Source organism: Lutra lutra, chromosome 5 (assembly GCF_902655055.1).
Source record: "Lutra lutra chromosome 5, mLutLut1.2, whole genome shotgun sequence".
NCBI classification, from domain to species: Eukaryota; Metazoa; Chordata; class Mammalia; order Carnivora; family Mustelidae; genus Lutra; species Lutra lutra.
Window position 1 is genome coordinate 109,568,407 of NC_062282.1, and position 20,056 is coordinate 109,588,462.

At 34.3% G+C, this 20,056-nt stretch overlaps 1 protein-coding gene across 8 annotated transcripts in view; it reads left to right on the forward strand.

Annotated features, from left to right (window-relative positions):
- XRCC4 (X-ray repair cross complementing 4) overlaps positions 1-20,056 on the forward strand; it is a 278,013-nt gene that overhangs the window by 161,118 nt on the left and 96,839 nt on the right. For all 8 annotated transcript variants that reach the window (XM_047729305.1, XM_047729306.1, XM_047729304.1 and 5 more), the window contains exon 7: positions 5,823-5,970. In XM_047729305.1, the coding sequence (XP_047585261.1) occupies positions 5,823-5,970 (148 nt within the window). The remainder of the gene's footprint in view (positions 1-5,822; positions 5,971-20,056) is intronic.

Sequence of the window (20,056 nt, forward strand, 5' to 3'; positions counted from 1 at the left end):
GAAGAGAAAGGAATACAAATGGTACAGTGAGCTGACCTGAAATATTTGGTTATACACAACTTTTAGGTTCTTTGTGGTAAATAATGGTAGATACCAAGAAGCTAGAGTGAGAAGGATAATAATAACAAATTACCAGATTAGGGTTTCCCCCACACACAATTATCAAATTAATATTTACTAATAAGTAAGTACAAACTAATTCATAAACCTGTTCTGTAAACTTGAAGAAATTCCAGCCATCTGTCTTTTTAGGTAGCTCAGTCACATAAAAAGTTCACTTTTGGCAAATAAAAAGATTCCTGAGGCAGAAGTGATGATTCTTCCTGACATCAGGCCACCAATTGTCTGGAGTTCATTACTGGATACAAAATTTAGCACAAGGTATTATCTCCAAGATTAAACAGACCTCAGTGGATTATAGCCTGTTTGTAAAATAGTGGAGAGCATCTCTAAAATATTTTAGTCAATTTGTATATCTGGAATACATTTAATTTCCACTTATGAGAGCCCATATACAATATTCATCATGCTTGTTTTCATGCCATGTGTTTACTAAGAGATACACATTTTTGTCATTCACTATAGTAATTAATAAATTATCTATTATTCATTGATATATAAATAACAAAAGTGCTTTTAGTAGCCCCTTCAAGAGTATGGACTTTGGGGCACCTGGGTGGCTCAGTGGGTTAAAGCCTCTGCCTTCGGCTCAGGTCATGATCCCAGGGTCCTGGGATCGATCCCCACATTGGGCTCTCTGCTCCACGGGGAGCCTCTTCCTCCTCTCTCTCTGCCTGCCTCTCTGACTACTTGTGATCTCTGTCTATCAAATAAGTAAGTTAAAAAAAAAAGTATGGACTTTATTTTTAGAATCTCAACAATCTGCTCCTGGGCTGTGCATTTTTTAAAAAATTCTTTATGTAAGTTCAATTCAGTTAATACATAGTGTATTATTAGTTTCAGGGGTAGAATTTTGTGATTCATGAGTTGCATATAACACCCAGTTCTCATTACATTAAGTGCCCTTCTTCGTGCCCGGCATCCAGTCACCTGTTCTCCAATTTATTTCCCCTCTAGCAACTGTCAGATTTTTTCCTAGAGTTAGTGTCTTACGGTTTGTCTCCCTCTCTTTCTTTTCTTTTTTTTTTTTTTAAAAGATTTTATTTATTTATTTGACAGAGAGAGATCACAAGTAGGCAGAGAGGCAGGCAGAGAGAGAGAGGAAGGGAAGCAGGCTCCCTGCTGAGCAGAGAGCCCGATGCGGGACTCGATCCCAGGACCCTGAGATCATGACCTGAGCCGAAGGCAGCGGCTTAACCCACTGAGCCACCCAGGCACCCTCCCTCTCTTTCATCTTATTTTATTTTTCCTTTCCTTCCCCCAATGTTCATCTGTTTTGTTTCTTAAATTCCACATATGGGTGAGATCATATGATAATTGTCTTTTCTGGTTGATATATTTCACATAGCATAATACCTTCTAGTTCCATCCATGTTGTTACAAATAGCAAGATTCCAGTTGATGACTGAGTAATATTCCTGTGTGTGTGTGTGTGTGTGTGTGTTTGTGTGTGTGTGTACTATATCTTCTTTATCCGTTCATCTGTTGTTGGGCATCTGGGCTCTTCCCATATCTTGGCTATTTTGGACATTGCTTCTATAAACACTGGGGTGTATGTGCCCCTCTGAATTATTATTTTTGTATCCTTTGAATAAATACCAGTAGTGCAGTTGCTGGGTCATAGGTTAGTTCTATTTTTAACTTTTTGAGGGACCTCCATACTGTTTTCCAGAGTGGCTGCACCAGCTTGCATTCCCACCAACAGTGTAAGAGGGTTCCCCTTTCTCCACATCCTTGCCAACATCTGTTGTTTCCTATGTTGTTAATTTTAACCATTCTGACTGATGTAAGGTGGTATCTCATTGTGGGTTTGATATGTATTTTCCTGATGCTCAGTGATGTTGAGCAAAATTTTCATTTGTCTGTTGGCCATTTGTATGTTTTCTTTGGAGAAATATCTGTTCATGTCTTCTGTCTCTTGACTGGATTATTTGTTCTTTGGGTGTTGAGTTTGATAAATTCTTTATGGATTTTGGATACTAGCCCTTTCTCTGATAAGACATTTGCAAATATCTTCTCCCATTTTGTACATTGTCTTTTGATTTTGTTCATTGTTTCCTTTGCTGTGCAGAATCTCTTTATCTGGGTGAAGTCCACGTAGTTCATTTTTGCCTTTGTTTCCTTTGTCTTTGGAGACGTGTCTAGCAAGAAGTTTCTGCGGCTGAGGTCAGAGAGGTTGCTGCCTGTGTTCTCCTCAATAATTTTGATGGATTCCTTTCTCACAATTAGATCTTTCATCCATTTTGAGTTTATTTTTGTGTATGGTGTAAGAAAGTAGTCCAGTTTCATTCTTCTACATGTGGCTGTCCAATTTTCCCAACACCAGTTATTGAAGAGACTGTTTTTTTTTCCATTGGGTATTCTTTACTCCTTTGTCTAAGATTAGTTGAATATAAGCACTTGACAAAATATAGCATCCTTTCTTGATAAAAACCCTCTATCATGTAGGGATGGAGGGAACATACCTCAACATTGTAAAAGCCATGTGTGAGAGACCCACAGCAAACATCATCTTAAATGGAGAAGAACTGATATCTTTTCCCCTAAGGTCAGGAACATGACAGGGATGTTCATTCTTACCAGTGTTGTTCAGTATAGTACTGGAAGTTCTAGCCTCAGCAATCAAATAAAAAGAAATAAAAGGCATCCAAATCGGCAAAGAACAAGTCAAACTTTCAGTCTTTGCAGATGACATGATACTCTATATAGAAAGCCCGAAAGACACCACTAAAAAATTGCCAGAACTGGTAACAGGAGTTCAGCAAAGTCACAGGATATAAAATCAACATACAGAAGTCAGTTGCATTTCTGTAGACTAGTAATGAAGCAAAAGAAAGGGAAATCAAGGGATTGATTTCCATTTATAATTATGCCAAAAATCATAAGATACCTAGAAGTAAACCTAACCAAAGAGGAAAATCATCTCTGAAAACTATAGAACACTTGTGAAAGAAATTGAGGAAGACACAAAGAAATGGAAAAACATTCCATGCTCATGGATTAGAAGAACAAATATTGTTAAAATGTCTGTGCTAACTGAACATAATAAAAAAAATGTCTATGCTATCCAGAGCAATCTACACATTCATTGCAATCCCTATTAAAATATCATTTTGATAGCATTTTTCACAGAGCTAGAACAAACAATCCTAAATTTTGTATGAAACTAAAAAAGACCCCCAATAGCCAAAGGAATGTTTAAAAAGGAGATCAAAGCTGGAGGCATCACAATTCTGGACTTAAAGCTGTGATCATCAAGACAGTAGGGTACTGGCACAAAAACAGACACATAAATTAATGGAACAGAATAGAGAACCCATAAAGGACCTTCAGCTCAATGGGTTGTGTATTTTTGAGTAGGTGCTAGCAGCTACTAGGTGAGCTAGGTTCTCACCCTGATGAACAACATACATTTAATTGCATTGTATTTTTAAGTAAATTCTAAACCTTTTAAGAAATAGTATAACCACATTCCATATAAAACATGTTTTTGGGTGCCAATATATTAAGTCATTATTTGGAGTTTTGAAATGAATGGTAGAACTTTTTGATAATTTCATTTTTTAAAATTTTACCTTAACATTTTAATTTAAATAAATTTAACATTATTACCTCCTAGATGTCCAACAAATCATTAAATGAATTTTTTTCTGAAATGTCTTCTAACTCTGACATTCTTACTAGCTTTGTTAATAGGCAAGCCTGTACTTTGTTAATTGCTTATGTGACTGAGTAAATCCTGGGTGAGAGCAGACTGGGAAAAAGATCAGGAAACCAGAGTTATTTTCCATAGTAATCTCATGGCTTAATAAAATTAGGGAAGTTGTTCAGCTTTAATGTGTTCAGAGAAACTTCCTTTGTTATCTATCCTCCTCAACTCCTAAAATAGTAATAGCTAGTAAAATAATATATGAGAAATGTGGTAGAACTCATGTGCCCTAATGACTTAAATAGCTTTGGAAAGTAAAATATCATTTGATCGGTATTGAGTTAATATATGATCAAGGAATACTTTATCCACTAAGGAGACTTATTTTTTACTTGTCATATGATAAAATATCAACTCAAAGTCTGTGTGATTTGGTCAAGTCATTAATCTCTCTAAAGCCTTGGTTTCTTCATAAGTAAAATGAAGGTAATAATAGTAATGAAATAATATAATAATATGTGTAAAACTCATAGCAAAATGTCTACCACGTATATTCTCAAAAATAGTAGCCATTTTAAGGGGGGGGGGGGGGAAGGCACCCAAAGAAGACTTTGAAGAGAGTGATCAACAGTGTCCAAGTGATCTCCAGTCACCCAGAAGCAAGTTAGAATTCAAAATACAGGCTTATCTTCTAAGATGTGGTGTATGTGTGCCTGATAAACCTCTCATTCTGCAGAATTGCACACCGAAAATAATAGAGCCTATGGGGGAAAGAATTAAGGTTTAGGCAGAACACTCAAAATCTGTGCAGCTTTATATTGTTGTTGTCAGTTCTCTAGTTACAATCCTAATGAAAATATTAACTCCTGTAACTCCTAGCAACATTTGCACCCAACATCACAGTCAGCTAACCATTTGCATCACGTTTCCTCTCGGATGGAGTAGGTGGCAGTTACTGAATGCACTTGATTCTAATAATTTCATGAACATTAAACATCTGATTCAAGCTACAGGGAGAAATGTATTCACAGCTTTCTGTAACAGAAAGCTTAACTGTTGAAAAGTATAGGGTTCTTGACTCTACTAAACCAACTCCTATTTGTGCTAAAGGAATTGACTTGTACAGAATTTTTGCCACTCATTTCCAGCTTTTTAGGACTTCCTACATTTTTAAGGCTTTCTCATTAATTGGGATGAAAGCTTGCCCCTGATCACCTTCAAATGTTAACATGCTAGACAAAACTCATATGAACCAGCAAGACATCCAAAGTCCAAATTATATTGGTATTGTTCATTGTTTACCAATGGCAAAGGAGGTCTTTTATATAAATACCTATTTATATATGTATACTATGTATTAGATGAATGAATTCTGAACTCTTCTTAAGCTCTTTGGAACTAAGTTGTTTATAGAGAATAAAAGAAATATAAATAAAACATGTTTCTCTTGTTGCTTCTGTTTCATGTATATCAAACACTTTTAGGGGTAGTTTAATGACTAAGTCATAGTAGAGACATCTGTTAGTGTTTTCCTAGATTTTTCCTGTGCTTATTCTCTGCAGTTGGCTGAAAAGTCTATGAAATTATCTCCGGATCACTAGCAGAAGTCCCCATTCCTGTTAAAAGTTACTGTTTAGTATCAATTTGATTTATCCTATTCCTGTAGCAGTATTTGCACCCCCCCTTCCTCAACAAACACCTTTCAGCGGTGCCTCTAAGGCATTTCTATCTAATTCTAGCATTGAAAGATCAAACTGTGCCTTTGATGTGTTTGGGAGGGTTTTGCGCAAGATAGGCAGAGACCATTTTGATCAAATTATTCCATGTGTATAATATACTTTATGCTTTACATTGGTATTAAAGTATTGTAATCTAACTGGTCCACTTTGCCAAATGTTCATGAATTTAAAAAAAAATAGTTATGCTATATTTTAAGAGTGTCACTTCATATCAGCGCAGCAAGTTCTTACATACAAATTATATGCATAATTTGTATATTTGTATATATTGCATAATTTTGTTGGGTCACACTGATTATGTCATTTCATTTTAGCTGCTTTAAGAGGAGATGATTCCCCTGTTTCAAGTCCTGATGTCACGGATATTGCACCAAGTAGAAAGAGGCGGCAGCGGATGCAGAAGAATCTTGGGACAGAACCTAAAATGGCTTCTCAGGTACCTGGGCCTCAAGAAGAGGAGAAGTAAGTCATTTTATTTTTTGCCAAATGATGAAATATCTTAAAAAAAAAATCCAATATCTGATCTCAAAAGTTATATTTTTATTTCTAAGTTTACTTAAGGCTATTTTTAAAGAATAAAAATTGTGACTTGGAAAGTATAAAATGTTCAAATCAATATATTTTCTCTGGTATTTGGTTAGTTCCTATTAACATTTAAAGCAAAAGCGCTAAAAATATATGCAAAATGTTTTTTTCTTGTGGTTTTTATAGATTAATTAGAAATGGCATGTAGATACTAAAAATATTAGAATCCAGCTTGTGTTCAGTAAAGTGTTTCAATCTAATTTACTGCTTTAAACAGACCCATATAGCATTTGAATGAGCTACTTGATTTGGTTATGCTTAGAAATTTCTCAAGTGAAAAGTCTCTTTCTAGTCATCTATTTCTTTCTATTAAATTTTGGAGTTACATGCTTTATTCTTAGAGTTTTTCACTCTTTCATTCACATACCCTCCTTTGATCTGCATCCCAATTTATTTGTAATGAGCTGAGGACTTGGGATAATTAACATTTTATTGTAGTGAAATAGTCAGCATTTATAAAGAATAAGTATCAGTTGAATCCAAAATGAATGTGCACATCATTTGTATGTTTGGATATATGTATGTGTCCCCTTAGAATTTATTTATTTTCCTTTTAAAAAAAAAAAAGATGTATTTCTTTATTTGAGAGAGAGAGAATGGGAGAGAGTGAGAGAGAAAGAGAGCATGAGGGGGGTGGGGATCAGAGGAAGAAGCAGACTCCCTGCTGAGCAGGGAGCCCAGTGTGGGACTGTATCCTGGGACTCCATGATCATGACACCCGAGCCAAAGGCAATTGCCCAACCAACCGAGCTACCCAGGTGCCCCTTTATTTTTTTCTCTAAACTTTTTATTAACTCAGAGAATAGTTATTAAACAATAACCTTATGACAAATGATATTACAGATCAGTGGTTTCACAGTATGGAATAAGGACCCCTGGGGTATCCATAAGCTCATCCCTTCTTCAATTTCATAACTGGGTGGAATATATTTCATATATTGCAATTAAAATAACATGTCAGATCTGTTGAATGGAAGGACTTTTCATTTAAGCCAGCAAAGAAATAGATATGCAAAAGTGTAAAAGATTGCTCTCACAGGAGTTTCTTCTTGGGAAATATAATCATCTTTCATAAAGAATATGATATTCGTGTTATATACCGGGTTTATTGTTATTTTTAAATGAATTAATAAATATATAAAAATTTTCTGGGTTTTACTTTGAATATGATACAGTCCACATAAACAAAAGGCTTTTGAGGTCCTCAAGAACTTTAAAAGTGTAAAGACATCCTGAGAGCCAAAAGTTTTAGACCATGAGGATGCCAGGACAGGCACAGTCCAAGCCTTCAGGAAATCCAGAGCCTGACAGGAGGGAATTTTCAAGTTTCTCATTTAAAAATAAGCGTTGTAGGGGTGCCTGGGTGGCTAAGTGGGTTAAGCCGCTGCCTTCTGCTTGGGTCATGATCGCAGGGTTCTGGAATCGAGTCCTGCATCAGGCTCTCTGCTCAGCAGGGAGCCTGCTCCCCACCCCAACCCTGCTTGCCTCTCTGCCTACTTGTGATCTCTGTCTGTCAAATAAATAAATAAAATCTTTTAAAAAAATAAGCATTGTACAGTTAAGAGTGGAATTCGTTTGTTTATGTATTTATCATTGGGTTTTTATTCTCTTCACAATTGGCCTGATCTCTTGGTACTTGAAAATGCCTTTATGTTTTTTTGCCCTTATATCCTCAGACAATACATATAAAAACCCAATGTGTACTAAACTCTTACTGATTTGTACTTATCATCTGAATGTATTTATTAGCTCATAAACTTCTGGCTTCATAGAGTTTAAAGGTATTGCATTCTCTCTTTTAAATAATGAACCAAAAATATTTCCAATTTGCAAATATTAGAGCAGCCAGGCCATTCCTGTAGATTATTGTGGGGAAAAATAAAATTATAGTTTGAAGTATTCAGGAAACTCTGTACTTGATTCAGTCAGTCTGTAAGCAAATGAGCAGTGAGAATCACTTGTGTGCCAGACATAAACTTGATGTTGAGGATTCAGGAGAGTAGAAAACAAACCCAGCCCCTGTCCTCATGGAACTTTTGGTTTAATTGTTTTTTCTGATAAAGATTTCAGGTTTGGGTGAAGAATGAAATATATTCATTTTATGTTAGAGAGCTGCACCTTAGGTCTTTTCACTCTGTGTGAATGATACACAAGGTTTTGAGGTTACTAACGTTTTCTGATTACACGATATTGCTCGTAACAGGTTTCCAATATGCCATACAGAGATGAAAAAAGTTTAGATCTGAATCAAGACTAAATATTTTGTTTAGACTTTTTAATAAATGCAGTGTGTTTGTTTGCATACTATCTATATGCAATTAATGTTGTGTTCCTTTTCTGTGTTTTGATAATCATGCCAGTACTTATTTTGTATATTTTCCCTACTTTAAAAGTTGATAAAAACTTTGAATTGTCTGTTAATTATCTTACTTTGAACCTTTAGGCTCAACTGGCCCTTAACAAGAAATGAAAAACATATGCTAGATGTCAGGAAGCATTTTAAAGATGAAAGGAAATTGTTTTGCATTTATCAATCAGATGGAGAATGGTTGATACCCTGCTTTACAATTCCTCTTCCTTTGCCCAATAAAACAGAAAGAGAAATTTTATTTTTTGTTTTTATTTTTGTATACTTTTGAGTTTTGTTTTTCCATTTTGAATACAGAAGGCTGAAATTTTATGGCTGTTAAACTTTAAAGTCCCAGTTTTGTTTTGTTTTTTTTTTTAACGAGTTTTCTTAATCAAAAATATTAGAAAGCTTCTAGAAAACAAAAAAATAGGAACAAGCTCTTAACTGATGAAAACTTAAGACATTCTCAAATACTGACGATGAACCCTTATTTTATGTCTTTACATTTAAACTACTACCTATATGCTAACTTCCCAAACATCTTTTTTCTCAGGTTAGGCAAATATACTGGTGCTGTAGCCTCCCAAACTAATGCAGATTTAGGTGTTGACTTCTTAGGATTGAAAAGATATTGGCCACTAACTCTAAACTTCTTAGTGTCCCAAGCCCTCTTTGACAAATTCTGTGGCCTCTAGTTCCTTAAAATATTCCCACTGGGCATCTTCCATATATTTTCTTTGGCTTCTCTTGCCTTTTTCAGCTCTGTACCTCAAAACAAAGTGGAGGAAAGGAAGATTACTCTGATTTAATTTTTAAAAATTTTATGTCTGCTGGACATATTTATGCAAGTCATTTATGCAAGTCATTGCTTCTTTCTGGAATTTCATTTTCTCGTTTGTAAAATGAAAGGATTGAACTAGATAATCTGTAAAATCTCCCAATATCTGTAATTTTATTATACTTTTAACTACTACTTTTAAAACATGAACATGATTCAGCAATAAATTACTCATATTTATTAGGTATTAGCAATTAAAATTCATGAAAAATAAAAGATTAAAAAAATACAAATCTCTACAAATGAGAAAATTATCTTTTAAGTTTATATATTTGTGAGTATTTCACAATGTAAAAATTTTAGTACATTTCTAAATACCATGGGTTGGTTACTTTGTATTCTTTAAAAAATCTAAATACTAATATATGTTAATCTGTGTATGTACTAATCTATACTAATATTAATCCATAAAACAAAATCATGGTAATTTTTAACTTTATTTAAACATCTATTGTGATACTGTCATTGGTACAGTGACAAGGTATGGGAGAAGAGATAGAAAATAAATAAGAATTGTGGTAGATGTTTTCTTTCATTTAAATCTCACACAGATCCTACAAGGTAGATATTAATTTACCCTTCTTAGAGTTGAAAAACAACTCAGGCTCAGAATTATATAATTATTTTTCCAGAGCAGCACGTCATTTTATTTCAAAGCCTGTGCTTGGTCTCCTGCCTGAAGGGGCTTATCCTTTATTGAGAGACAGAGATTTACACAAATAATTTTGTGATTATAAGAACAGAGTGAGAGGAGAACACTAGCCTTCAGATTTTTAATTGGAATGTTTGGAATTGTATTCCAAATTTTTAGCTTATATCATAAGTGGGAGTAGTTTTAGGTCATTTTGTGTAAATCTGAGACCCACTTTTGATCTATGGTAGAGAGGTATTAGAACTAATCAGTGGGGTCTCTAATTCCATCTCACCAGTATGGCAATATTAGAAAATCAAAATCTGTTATTTATCTATCATATTTCAGCATGTTCATGGTTAAAAATTATAGTAACCTAGTTCCTTATGAACTAATGAGATAGCATTATAAAACAGTAAATTGTAGTTTAACTGCCTTTGATAAAAATTGCATTATTTTCTAGCTGAGGGAAGTAAATCAATTTGTAAGTAAACTTTTAAAATTTCTGGACAAACTATGTATATTAAGTATGAAAGAGAATTTGTAGTAAAGTTATTTGTACCAATAAAAATACTAAATAGTGAAATACACAATAGAGTTTTTAGCAGAAAACATGACTAGTAACTACTGTGGAAATGTTTACCATATTCTGTAAGATTTTATTAAAATACATTATTTATGTTATATTAACATATAGTTATGTCAAGCCTGAAATATTTGCTCTTGATAAAACGTATGCTTAAAACTTCAGGAATAAGATTAAACTAAATAGTGAAACCACATAAAGACCCAAGTCTGCTCACTTTTTCATTCTGACCCTCTGTTAGCTCCTTTCTCCATTTTTCTATGGTAGAAAGATAACAGATTTTTCTTCAGAAAGATGTAAGGAACCAAGCAAATTAGAAGTGCCTTCTCAGAGTGTCTGGGCTCTAAAGCACCATGTAATGAATGGATAGCAATGCAGTTAGTGAACAACTAGATACCTTCCACACAGGCAAATTTTGCACATTAATTTGTCAATAAATGTAAAAGCTATAGTGGGGCACCTGGATGGCTCAGTGGGTTAAACCTCTGCCTTCGGCTCAGGTCATGATCTCAGGGTCCTGGGATCAAGCCCCGCATCGTTCTCTCTGCTCAGTGGGGAGCCTGCTTCCTCCTCTCTCTCTCTCTCTCTCTGCCTGCCTCTCCACCTACTTGAGATTGAAATAAATAATATCTTTAAAAAAAAAGTAAAAGCTATAGTGAAGATACTTTCTCCATAGATTATCAAATGTTAACATAGGAACAAAGTAAAATTCCATCCTTATGTGAGAACAATTATTCTTTAGCCATATAAGAAAATATTAACAAAAACCAGAAAGCTAAAGCTAAAACTACATTTATAATGGTCACAGCTTTTATAATTAAAGTCTAGTGTGTTTAGTAAGTTCTAAAAAAGTGTGTTACTCTCAGTGTCTTAAAAATATTTTGTAACTGAAGACAATGTAATTTTCTAAGTCCTTGAGTTTACTCTAAAAAATAATGATACATCTTAACTGGGAACTATTTACTATGGAAATGTTAACCCAATTCTGTCAAATAAGGTGAAAATTCTATTGCACAAAGGTATGGAAAATTTAAGTGACTTATCCAAGATCACATAGTGAATGATTTTAAATAATTATCCTGTGGATTAATGAATAACATATTCTCCATTGTTCCTAAAAGTGAGAGCTGTCTTTACACAGATGAGTAGTTACATCTCACCAAATTTGGCCATAAAATTAGTTTAATTATCATTACTGTCTATTATGGTTATTGTCACTATCTTACTAAATTAAACTGTTAGTTCTGCATCAACCAGTCACTAATGTTTTACTATACTAAAATAGGTTATGCCTGTTTGTAAACCTGTACTACATGGTAAAAGCACATGAATTATTTGGTTGTATATCTTCTTAAGTGTATGTTCTAAGGACAGTCAATGGAAGTAACTCTTAGATGACCATTTTCAAGAATTTTCAGAATTCTGAATACTTACCAGATTTTCAATCTAAACACAGGTATTCTATCATATTGTTTTTCTTTGTATTCTTAGCCATGTTTAAGTAGAAAAAATTAAGCTGAGAATGAATGTATTATACAATTTTTTATACTTCTAGTGAAGAAAAATTACGCAGAAAGTTTTGAGTTTATAGTTCATGATACTGTGGTGTGTTTACCATTATATACCTTTAAATTTATCAGGGATGTTTGACTTCATTACTTGTTTTCAGTTTTTCGAATATGCTTGATTTCACGTGTTTTGTCAGTCCCTCACGGTGTCATTTCCTCTCTCTTCTGCAGTAGCCACTGAGTAGAGTTTATATTCATTGTAGGACTATTACATGATCTCACATCATCTAAGGAAGTACACAATAGGTGCTGTTTCTTGAGAAGAAAATTCTGACTACGGTTTTTCCTCACTCATTCATTCACCATTCATTCATTTAGCAGATAATTACATGCTGAGCACTAGGGACAAACTGCCGAGAAAGGCCCTGATCTCCTAAAGCTTAGTCTGTATGAGAGAATACAAGCATTAATTGTATCATGACATCACTATATAATTGAAAACTTTTTTTTTAAGATTTTGTTTATTTATTTGACAAAGAGAGATCACAAGTAGGCAAAGAGGCAGGCAGAGAGAGAGAGAGAGAAGGAAGCAGGTTCCCTGCCAGGCAGAGAGCCTGATGCGGAACTGGATCCCAGGACCCTGAGATCATTATCTGAGCCGAAGGCAGAGGCTTAACCCACTGAGCCCCTAATTGCAAACTTTTAAGGGATTTCAAGATTTAGGGGAACAGGGCAGGAGGGTGTGGCATAAGGAATCATCTGAGCTCTAAGTTGAAGGATTAAGAGAAATATAACAGCATAGTAGAGAGCAGAGTGCTAGAAATCCTGAGGAAATAGCCTATACGCACGTACCCAGGTGGAATGTGTCAGTGATGGTGTTGGTGGAGCCACATGACAGGGAGTGTGATGAGGCTGAGGGGTGCTCAGGCCACACCAAACTTGCTGTTAACTCTTGTTAAAAATTCAGCCTTTCCTTGCATACATGTTAGCATTTTCATTTCTCACATCACAGGGAACTTTTCTTCCATCTTCCCTGCCTTTTTTTTTTTTTTAAGATTTTATTTCTTTATTTGACAAACAGAGATCACAAGTAGGCAGAGAGGCAGGCAGAGAGGGAGAGAGGAGGAAGCAGGCTCCCTGCTGATCAGAGAGCCCGATGCGGGACTCGATTCCAGGGCCCTGAGATCATGACCTGAGCCAAATGCAGAGGCTTTAACACACTGAGCCACCCAGGCACCCTGGATTCATCTTCCCTGCTTTTTAATATTGTTTTTAAACTCAAGTTCTTAAAAGTTATAAAATATCACGTTGACTAGAACACTCTGATATTTTGGTCCTTTTTGCATCTTCTTAGATATAATCATTTAAGATTATCTAAAGCTATTTTACCTAGTTTCTTTTTCTTTTCTTTTTTTTTTTAACTCTACTTTTAAACTGCTTAATGTTGTACAATTTTGGATTCCCAATAATACAACTTTCATTCTCTTGAAACACAGGAAACTAGAAAATTGAAAACATACTAAAACTTATGTACAGTGCTCACAGGGATAATAGCTTAAATTGGCATGTGTCCTGAGGTGCAGAACTGTAGTGCTGTTTTCCCTTTTTATGGTAAATATATAAATGCTTTCTTTTTTTCAGAAATATTTTTAGATCTTTGAAGAGTTCCCACTTCTAGTAAGACTCTGAACTCTTTGAAAGCAGTATATATTGATAAATATTCATTAAAAAATTTTAGTGTGACTAATTCACACAATATGATTATGCTTGGGGAGCACTCATCCTATTCTGTCAACTAGCATCAACACTGAGAGTTTTTCAACATAACCATATGCTGTACATTCCTTGTTATTTACTATCTTACATCACTTGAAATTGTGATTTTTAGAGTTGTATTTTAGAGTTCAGTATGAGTTTTTAATCCTATATATTAAATAAAATAAACCAGCTGAAAAAGACTATAGAAATTGTAAAATTACTTTCATATTTATATACTTTGTTAATATCAGGTAAAATACTGAGTGTAAACAAGAACATTATAAAATTACTCTCTATAAATGTATAAGGGCACAATACATATCTAAATGAAATCTCACAATGTTCAGGCTTTATTAGGCACTCAGTTTAAATTTTTAACGAGGTCATCCTTTATAATACAACATAATAGCCACGGAAGAATTTTTCATTTAAAATTCTTTAAATTTCAGGAGCTCTTATTAATTCTTCCAACATCCTTAAAGAGTGAATATAATAGAAGTCTATTTATAGCACTCTGTTGGCATGACATTAAGTCAATTATGGCCAGGTGGACTAGTGGAATTATTTTAACAAATTAATTAATCCATTCATTACTTACTTGGCTAAACTGAGTCAATGTCCCAGTCTTACTGAAATCAGCAACCAGTTAATAAAAAAAAATCAATGAACAAAATGCTCAGATTAGATTATTTAATTAATACTTGAATGCTTGTCATGTCTTCACTTGTTTCGGCCCATTTCTCCCCAATTTTGCTTTACCTTTTTCTAGCGGTTCTGTTTCTCAACTCTGTAGGTTCTCTTTCTTGAAAACAAACTAGTTTTAAGAGATACTGAAATTAGCATCTGAACAAGGGCCCTATGAATGAAAACTTTGTCCAAGAATTAAGGCTCCAGCCCTGAGGAAAGGTGGCCAGGGGGAGCCAAAGCCATGATACAACCAAATGAAGACTATGCTGAAGACCAAGAGAGGGAATCAAACACAGGGGTGTACCATACAGGCCTCGTTACCAGAACTGCAGTATGAAGTTCTTGTTGTTCTTGTAAGAAACAACACTAACTTAATTTTGAGCTCCTTCTTAAGTGATCCTTAACTAGAAATAATAACATTAGTCCCTGAGGCCAGAAGAGCTAAACATATAGAAAAGAACAAAATGCCCCCACTTCTAAGATTTGGTAGAAAGAAATTCAAGATGTTTATTGAAGTTAGATGATAATGAGTCCAGAATTTATTCTTTAGGATACCATTAGCAGACTTCATTCTGTAGAATATGTAAAGGAGACCTTATCAGGTACTCTGTAAGGGGTTCCGTATTCAAATAAGTTTGTAAATGGCTGTATACTATAGCTTCCACATTTCCATGTGCTCCAGCCCATAGAACGTGGAGATTTATATTTTGAAAGCTCCGAGAAACCCATAGTAAATAATTCATTTGACTTTGTAATCACTTTTCAAGTGTACTTAAGCATAGCATCCTCATGCAATATGCCTCTCCTCTCCGCAAAAAGGCTTAGTATCAGTCCAAAGGATAATATTCTGCAAGGCCCTTGTTTAGAATATGAACTCTCAAAATTGTCAAATGTCAATGATTTTAGAAATATAAGAACCTTCAAGCCATAATTATAAAATGTTAGGTATTGAACGTATCTCAAGAAAAAAAATTAGTGTGTATATGGGACCTCATAAGAAAAGAAAATGGGTGCGTATATGGAACTTTCCTCTGCCACTCCCCACAATCCTACTACTTAGGAAGCTTCCTGCTTGTCCAATATATGGCCCTGCTGGGAACAGTAGGATCATTTTCTAAGAGAATTCTAGTAATTAGCACACATTGGTATATCCCAAAAGGGACAGTTCCACATAATCTCAATGGCAGGATAAAACCATTAAGATAATTTGGGCCAAAACTACAGGTGTAGTCTTTCAGTACTTTGTATGGTCTTTGTTTCTGCATGCTAACAAGTAAAAATATATAGGTTCACACATCTCATGCAAGGCTCAGATAAGATTTAGTCTTCTATGTGATGAGTATCTTTTGAAAGTAAGGACTTCTAACATATTGTTCCAAACAACCTTAAACAATTACTAAAGTATAACTTTTTATAGATGTTGTTCCTTGAATTGTAGTGAAGAAGTTTTAATTGTGTGTTCTGAATCAACCTGTAAGTGGTCCCATTAAGTAATTGTGTAGCTGTAATATTTTAGATTAGAGGTGGGTGGCAAAACCGTACACACGAGCTCACACACCCTCTTCAGATTAAATTTATGGTTTAATTAGCCAAGGTAACACAATCTTATCAAAGTCCACATAGCTACAAGGACCAGGAAAAGATGGAGCGTATTTTAGCGCAGTATTTGCTCACCTCCTTGAGTGGGAATAGGTATTACACAGCCACCACTGAGCCAGTTCCTGGACCCAGGAAAGCTCATTTCTTTCCTTTTTAATACTAGACACTTACAGTGTCATCCTGGAAGAAATTGCACAATCCCTGTACTTTTGTTTAGAGGAATGATTACATACATCAGACTTCCCTGCCTACAAAAGCAAAGCTATCATGTCTTTCAAAGCTTTTCAGGATTTTAGAGTGCCCAGTTCTCCACAGTAACCCAGTCATAGTCAAACAGAGTTTTAAATAAAATATTTACTAATTAATAAGATTCTTCTTTTGGTGGAGTTTTGAAGAAACATATTTGTTTGCCTTCTGATACATTTCTTTTAATTTTCTATCATCAGTGTTACAGTTTATTATTTAAAAAAAAAAAAGGCAGCAGAACCTAATAGTGGGGAGGGAAAGAGCCCAGTGTTGATCCATTTATTTATTTATTTATGAGAAAACCTTTTTTTAGAGTATTTTTAAGTTCACAGCAAAATTGAACAGAAAGTACAGAATTCCTCTATATCCCTGGTCCCTATACATGTCCAACCTCTTCTCCTATCAACATCCCCCAAGAGTGGTACATTTGTTACAACTGATAAACTTACATTGATATACCATTATCACTTGAAGTCCATAGTTTGCATTAAGGTTCATTTTTGCTCTTATACATTCTACAGATTTGGACATATATATCACGACAAGTATACACTATTATAGTACTGTACAGAGAAGTTTCACTATCCTAAAAATCCGATGTGCTCCATCAGTTCATCCCTCCCTCCCCATAGTTTTGGCTTTTCCAGAGTGTTACATATTTGAAATCATTCAGCATGTAGCCCTTTCAGACTGGCTTCTTTCACTTATAATAATATGCATTCAAGTTTCCTACATGTCTTTTCATGGCTTGATAGCTGATTTCTTTCTAGCACTGAATAATATATCATTGTCTGGATATACCAGAGTTTTTTCACTTACCTACTAAAGGAATCCATTTATTTTTTAGTAATACCATGGTACTCCATGTTTATAGATCTCTTCTACACCTCATTTATAATTTCTGTTGTTAAAAACAACATTCCTGTTGTTTTTAAATTTATACATTATAAACATTTTCCATGTAGTAAGTACATTGCTTCCATATCATTTTATATTTATAATTTCCATTGTATAAATGTACCATAATTTCTTTAACCAATTCCCATACTAAACATTTAGGCCTTATCCATGTTTGTATTATTTCTAAGAGTGCTATATATACTTATACATAAATTTGCACATATGACTGGTTATTTTTTTAGAATGAATTCCTAAAAGTGGAGTTACAAGGTCAGAGAGCATAGCTACTTGTTAGTCCTTTCTTCTGTTTTGCCAGAATTCCTCCAGAAGGCTATAACAATCTGTACTCTCACAAGCAGTGTTTGCCTTTTGTTCTGTTGTTTTCCAGTTCATTTTTTTTTTATTTATTTATTTGACAGACAGAAATCAGAAGTAGGCAGAGAGGCAGGCAGAGAGAGAGGAGGAAGCAGTCTCCCCGCTGAGCAGAGAGTCCGATGCGGGGCTCGATCCCAGGACCCTGGGATCATGACCTGAGCCGAAGGCAGAGGCTTTAACCCACTGAGCCACCCAGGTGCCCCTTCCAGTTCATTTTGATCATTGCCAGATCATTTTAATTATTTAATCAATAAATATCTCATTGCTTAATTTTTATATTTAACCATTAGAGAAGGTCTAGTGTTTTCCTGGTATTTGTTGACTATTGGCATTTTATCTTTTGTTTACTCTCTGTCCTTATCCTCAGCTGATTTTCAGTGAAGGTCTTTGTCTCCTATTGTTTTGTAAGAGTTTTATATATCTAAAAATACTAGTCTTTGTTTTTCCCAGCTCATCATTGGCTTTTTAATTTTCGTTAGTGGCATTTTTTAAATTTATGTAAATTATTAGATCAATCCATCAATAATAATGATAATATTTAATATTGATTGACTATTATGTCCTACATGCTGTACTAAGTTTTCATATGCAGTATCTCATTTAACTAACTATACTCATTTCATAGATCAGGAAGCTCAGATCTAGAGAGATTAGATAACTTGCCCAAAGACAAGTGGTATATTGTTGGTTTTGAACCTAGGATCATCTTTTTCCAAAGCAAGTTCTTTTAAGCTACTTTGTTATACTGCTCAAAAATAAAATAATAATTAATGTATGTTTGATTACCAGGTTATAAGTTAAGTATTAAGTACTTTAGTTCCATTAGCTTATTTAACGCTCACCACAACTCTGAATTTGGGCTCTATTTATAACCATGTTTATTAAAAGCTAAATAAAGATGAGTTTCAGTGAGGTTTAGCTGCTTGTTCAAAATTTCTACAGTTACACAGTAGAACTGTTAAGCTCTGTGAGTTCAGGGATTGGGTTAATAATACCTCCTGCCTACCTTTCAACATGAGTATCAGGGTCAGATGAGATCATGTGTATGAAAATACTATCTAGGTTGGATACTCTAGGAATACGATGCATTGTTATTTTTAAAGCATTATTATCCCTGAGTTTTCAGCTAACTCCTGAAAGTGTGTTCCCGAGAAGGAAACTGTCTATGCATTTTTCAGACATGGAGTGTTTCCTTTTCTCATAACTTTTACAGAATTGAGGATTGTCTATAGCTTTCTATGTGTTAACTTGGCAAATTTTCGTACTTCCTTGAGCAATCAATAAGATAATGTTGGAGGTGGGGCGCCTGGGTGGCTCGGTTGGTTAAGGCCTCTGCCTTTGGCTCGGGTCATGATCCCAGGGTTCTGGGATCGAGCCCCGCATCGGACTCTCTGCTCAGTGGGGAGCCTGCTTCCACCTCTCTCTCTCTGCCTGCCTCTCAGCCTACTTGTGATCTCTGTCTGTCAAATAAATAAAATCTTTAAAAAAAAAAAAAGATAATGTTGGAGGAAAATAATATAATTGGAAGACCATGTTTTAAAAAGTTGATTAATTTTATATACATATGAATGTTTTTATTCTATCACATCATACATTTTTAATCATTTAGGATTTAATTTCCAACTTACTCAAGTACTTACACATTTTTTATTACAATTCAATCATTTCTATCTGCCATTTTAAAATATGGTAGTTGGCCATCTTACTTTTTCTGAAAGGATCTGCTTTCATGTTTATAACTTAATTCTTAAAAATTCATAACTTATTGCTATTTCTCTTGTATAAACAATGTATTTGAAATTTGTGTGTGTGCATGTGTGCATGTTTAATTTTTCTGAAGAATATAATTTATCAGATTCAAATTTCTAATTCTTAAAGATTTTTGGTAACTGAACTTTAAAAGTTCTTTAGTGTCGAATTAGGGACATAAAATGAATGTGCAATTGCTATATATTTACTTTTGTCATTGTGAGCAAACCTCATTTTTTATACAACTTTAATTTTATCATAATGTTTATCTTAGTTGCAAAAGTAAACACAGTGGTGGTTTTAAAGCAAGATAGGTTTTTATTAGCTTCACTCTGTGTTTACCTAACTGTTCAGGCTGCAGCTCTCACTTTCCTTGCTGCATGTTTTGATTAATGGCCCTCTGGACTTGTTCCAGAATATACTGATTATGGTCAGTGTACTTCAAAGATGATTTATTAATTGTGTTTGCAGCTCAAAATAATTAAGTAAAGATTGATCATAGGTATTATTATAGATTTGCCAATAAGATCAGCAGTTATATTATTCCCTGAGTGGATTTCTTACACTGTACAGAAAGAACAAAATATCAATATTAAAAATATATATTCAGTATTAACCACAGCTTTATGGCCTTTTAATTTAAAGCACGATGATTAAATATATCAGAGATTTAGTCTTACAAGTGCATGTATTTTAAGTTCTGTTTTAACATAATTCCAAAATAATATGTTTCAGT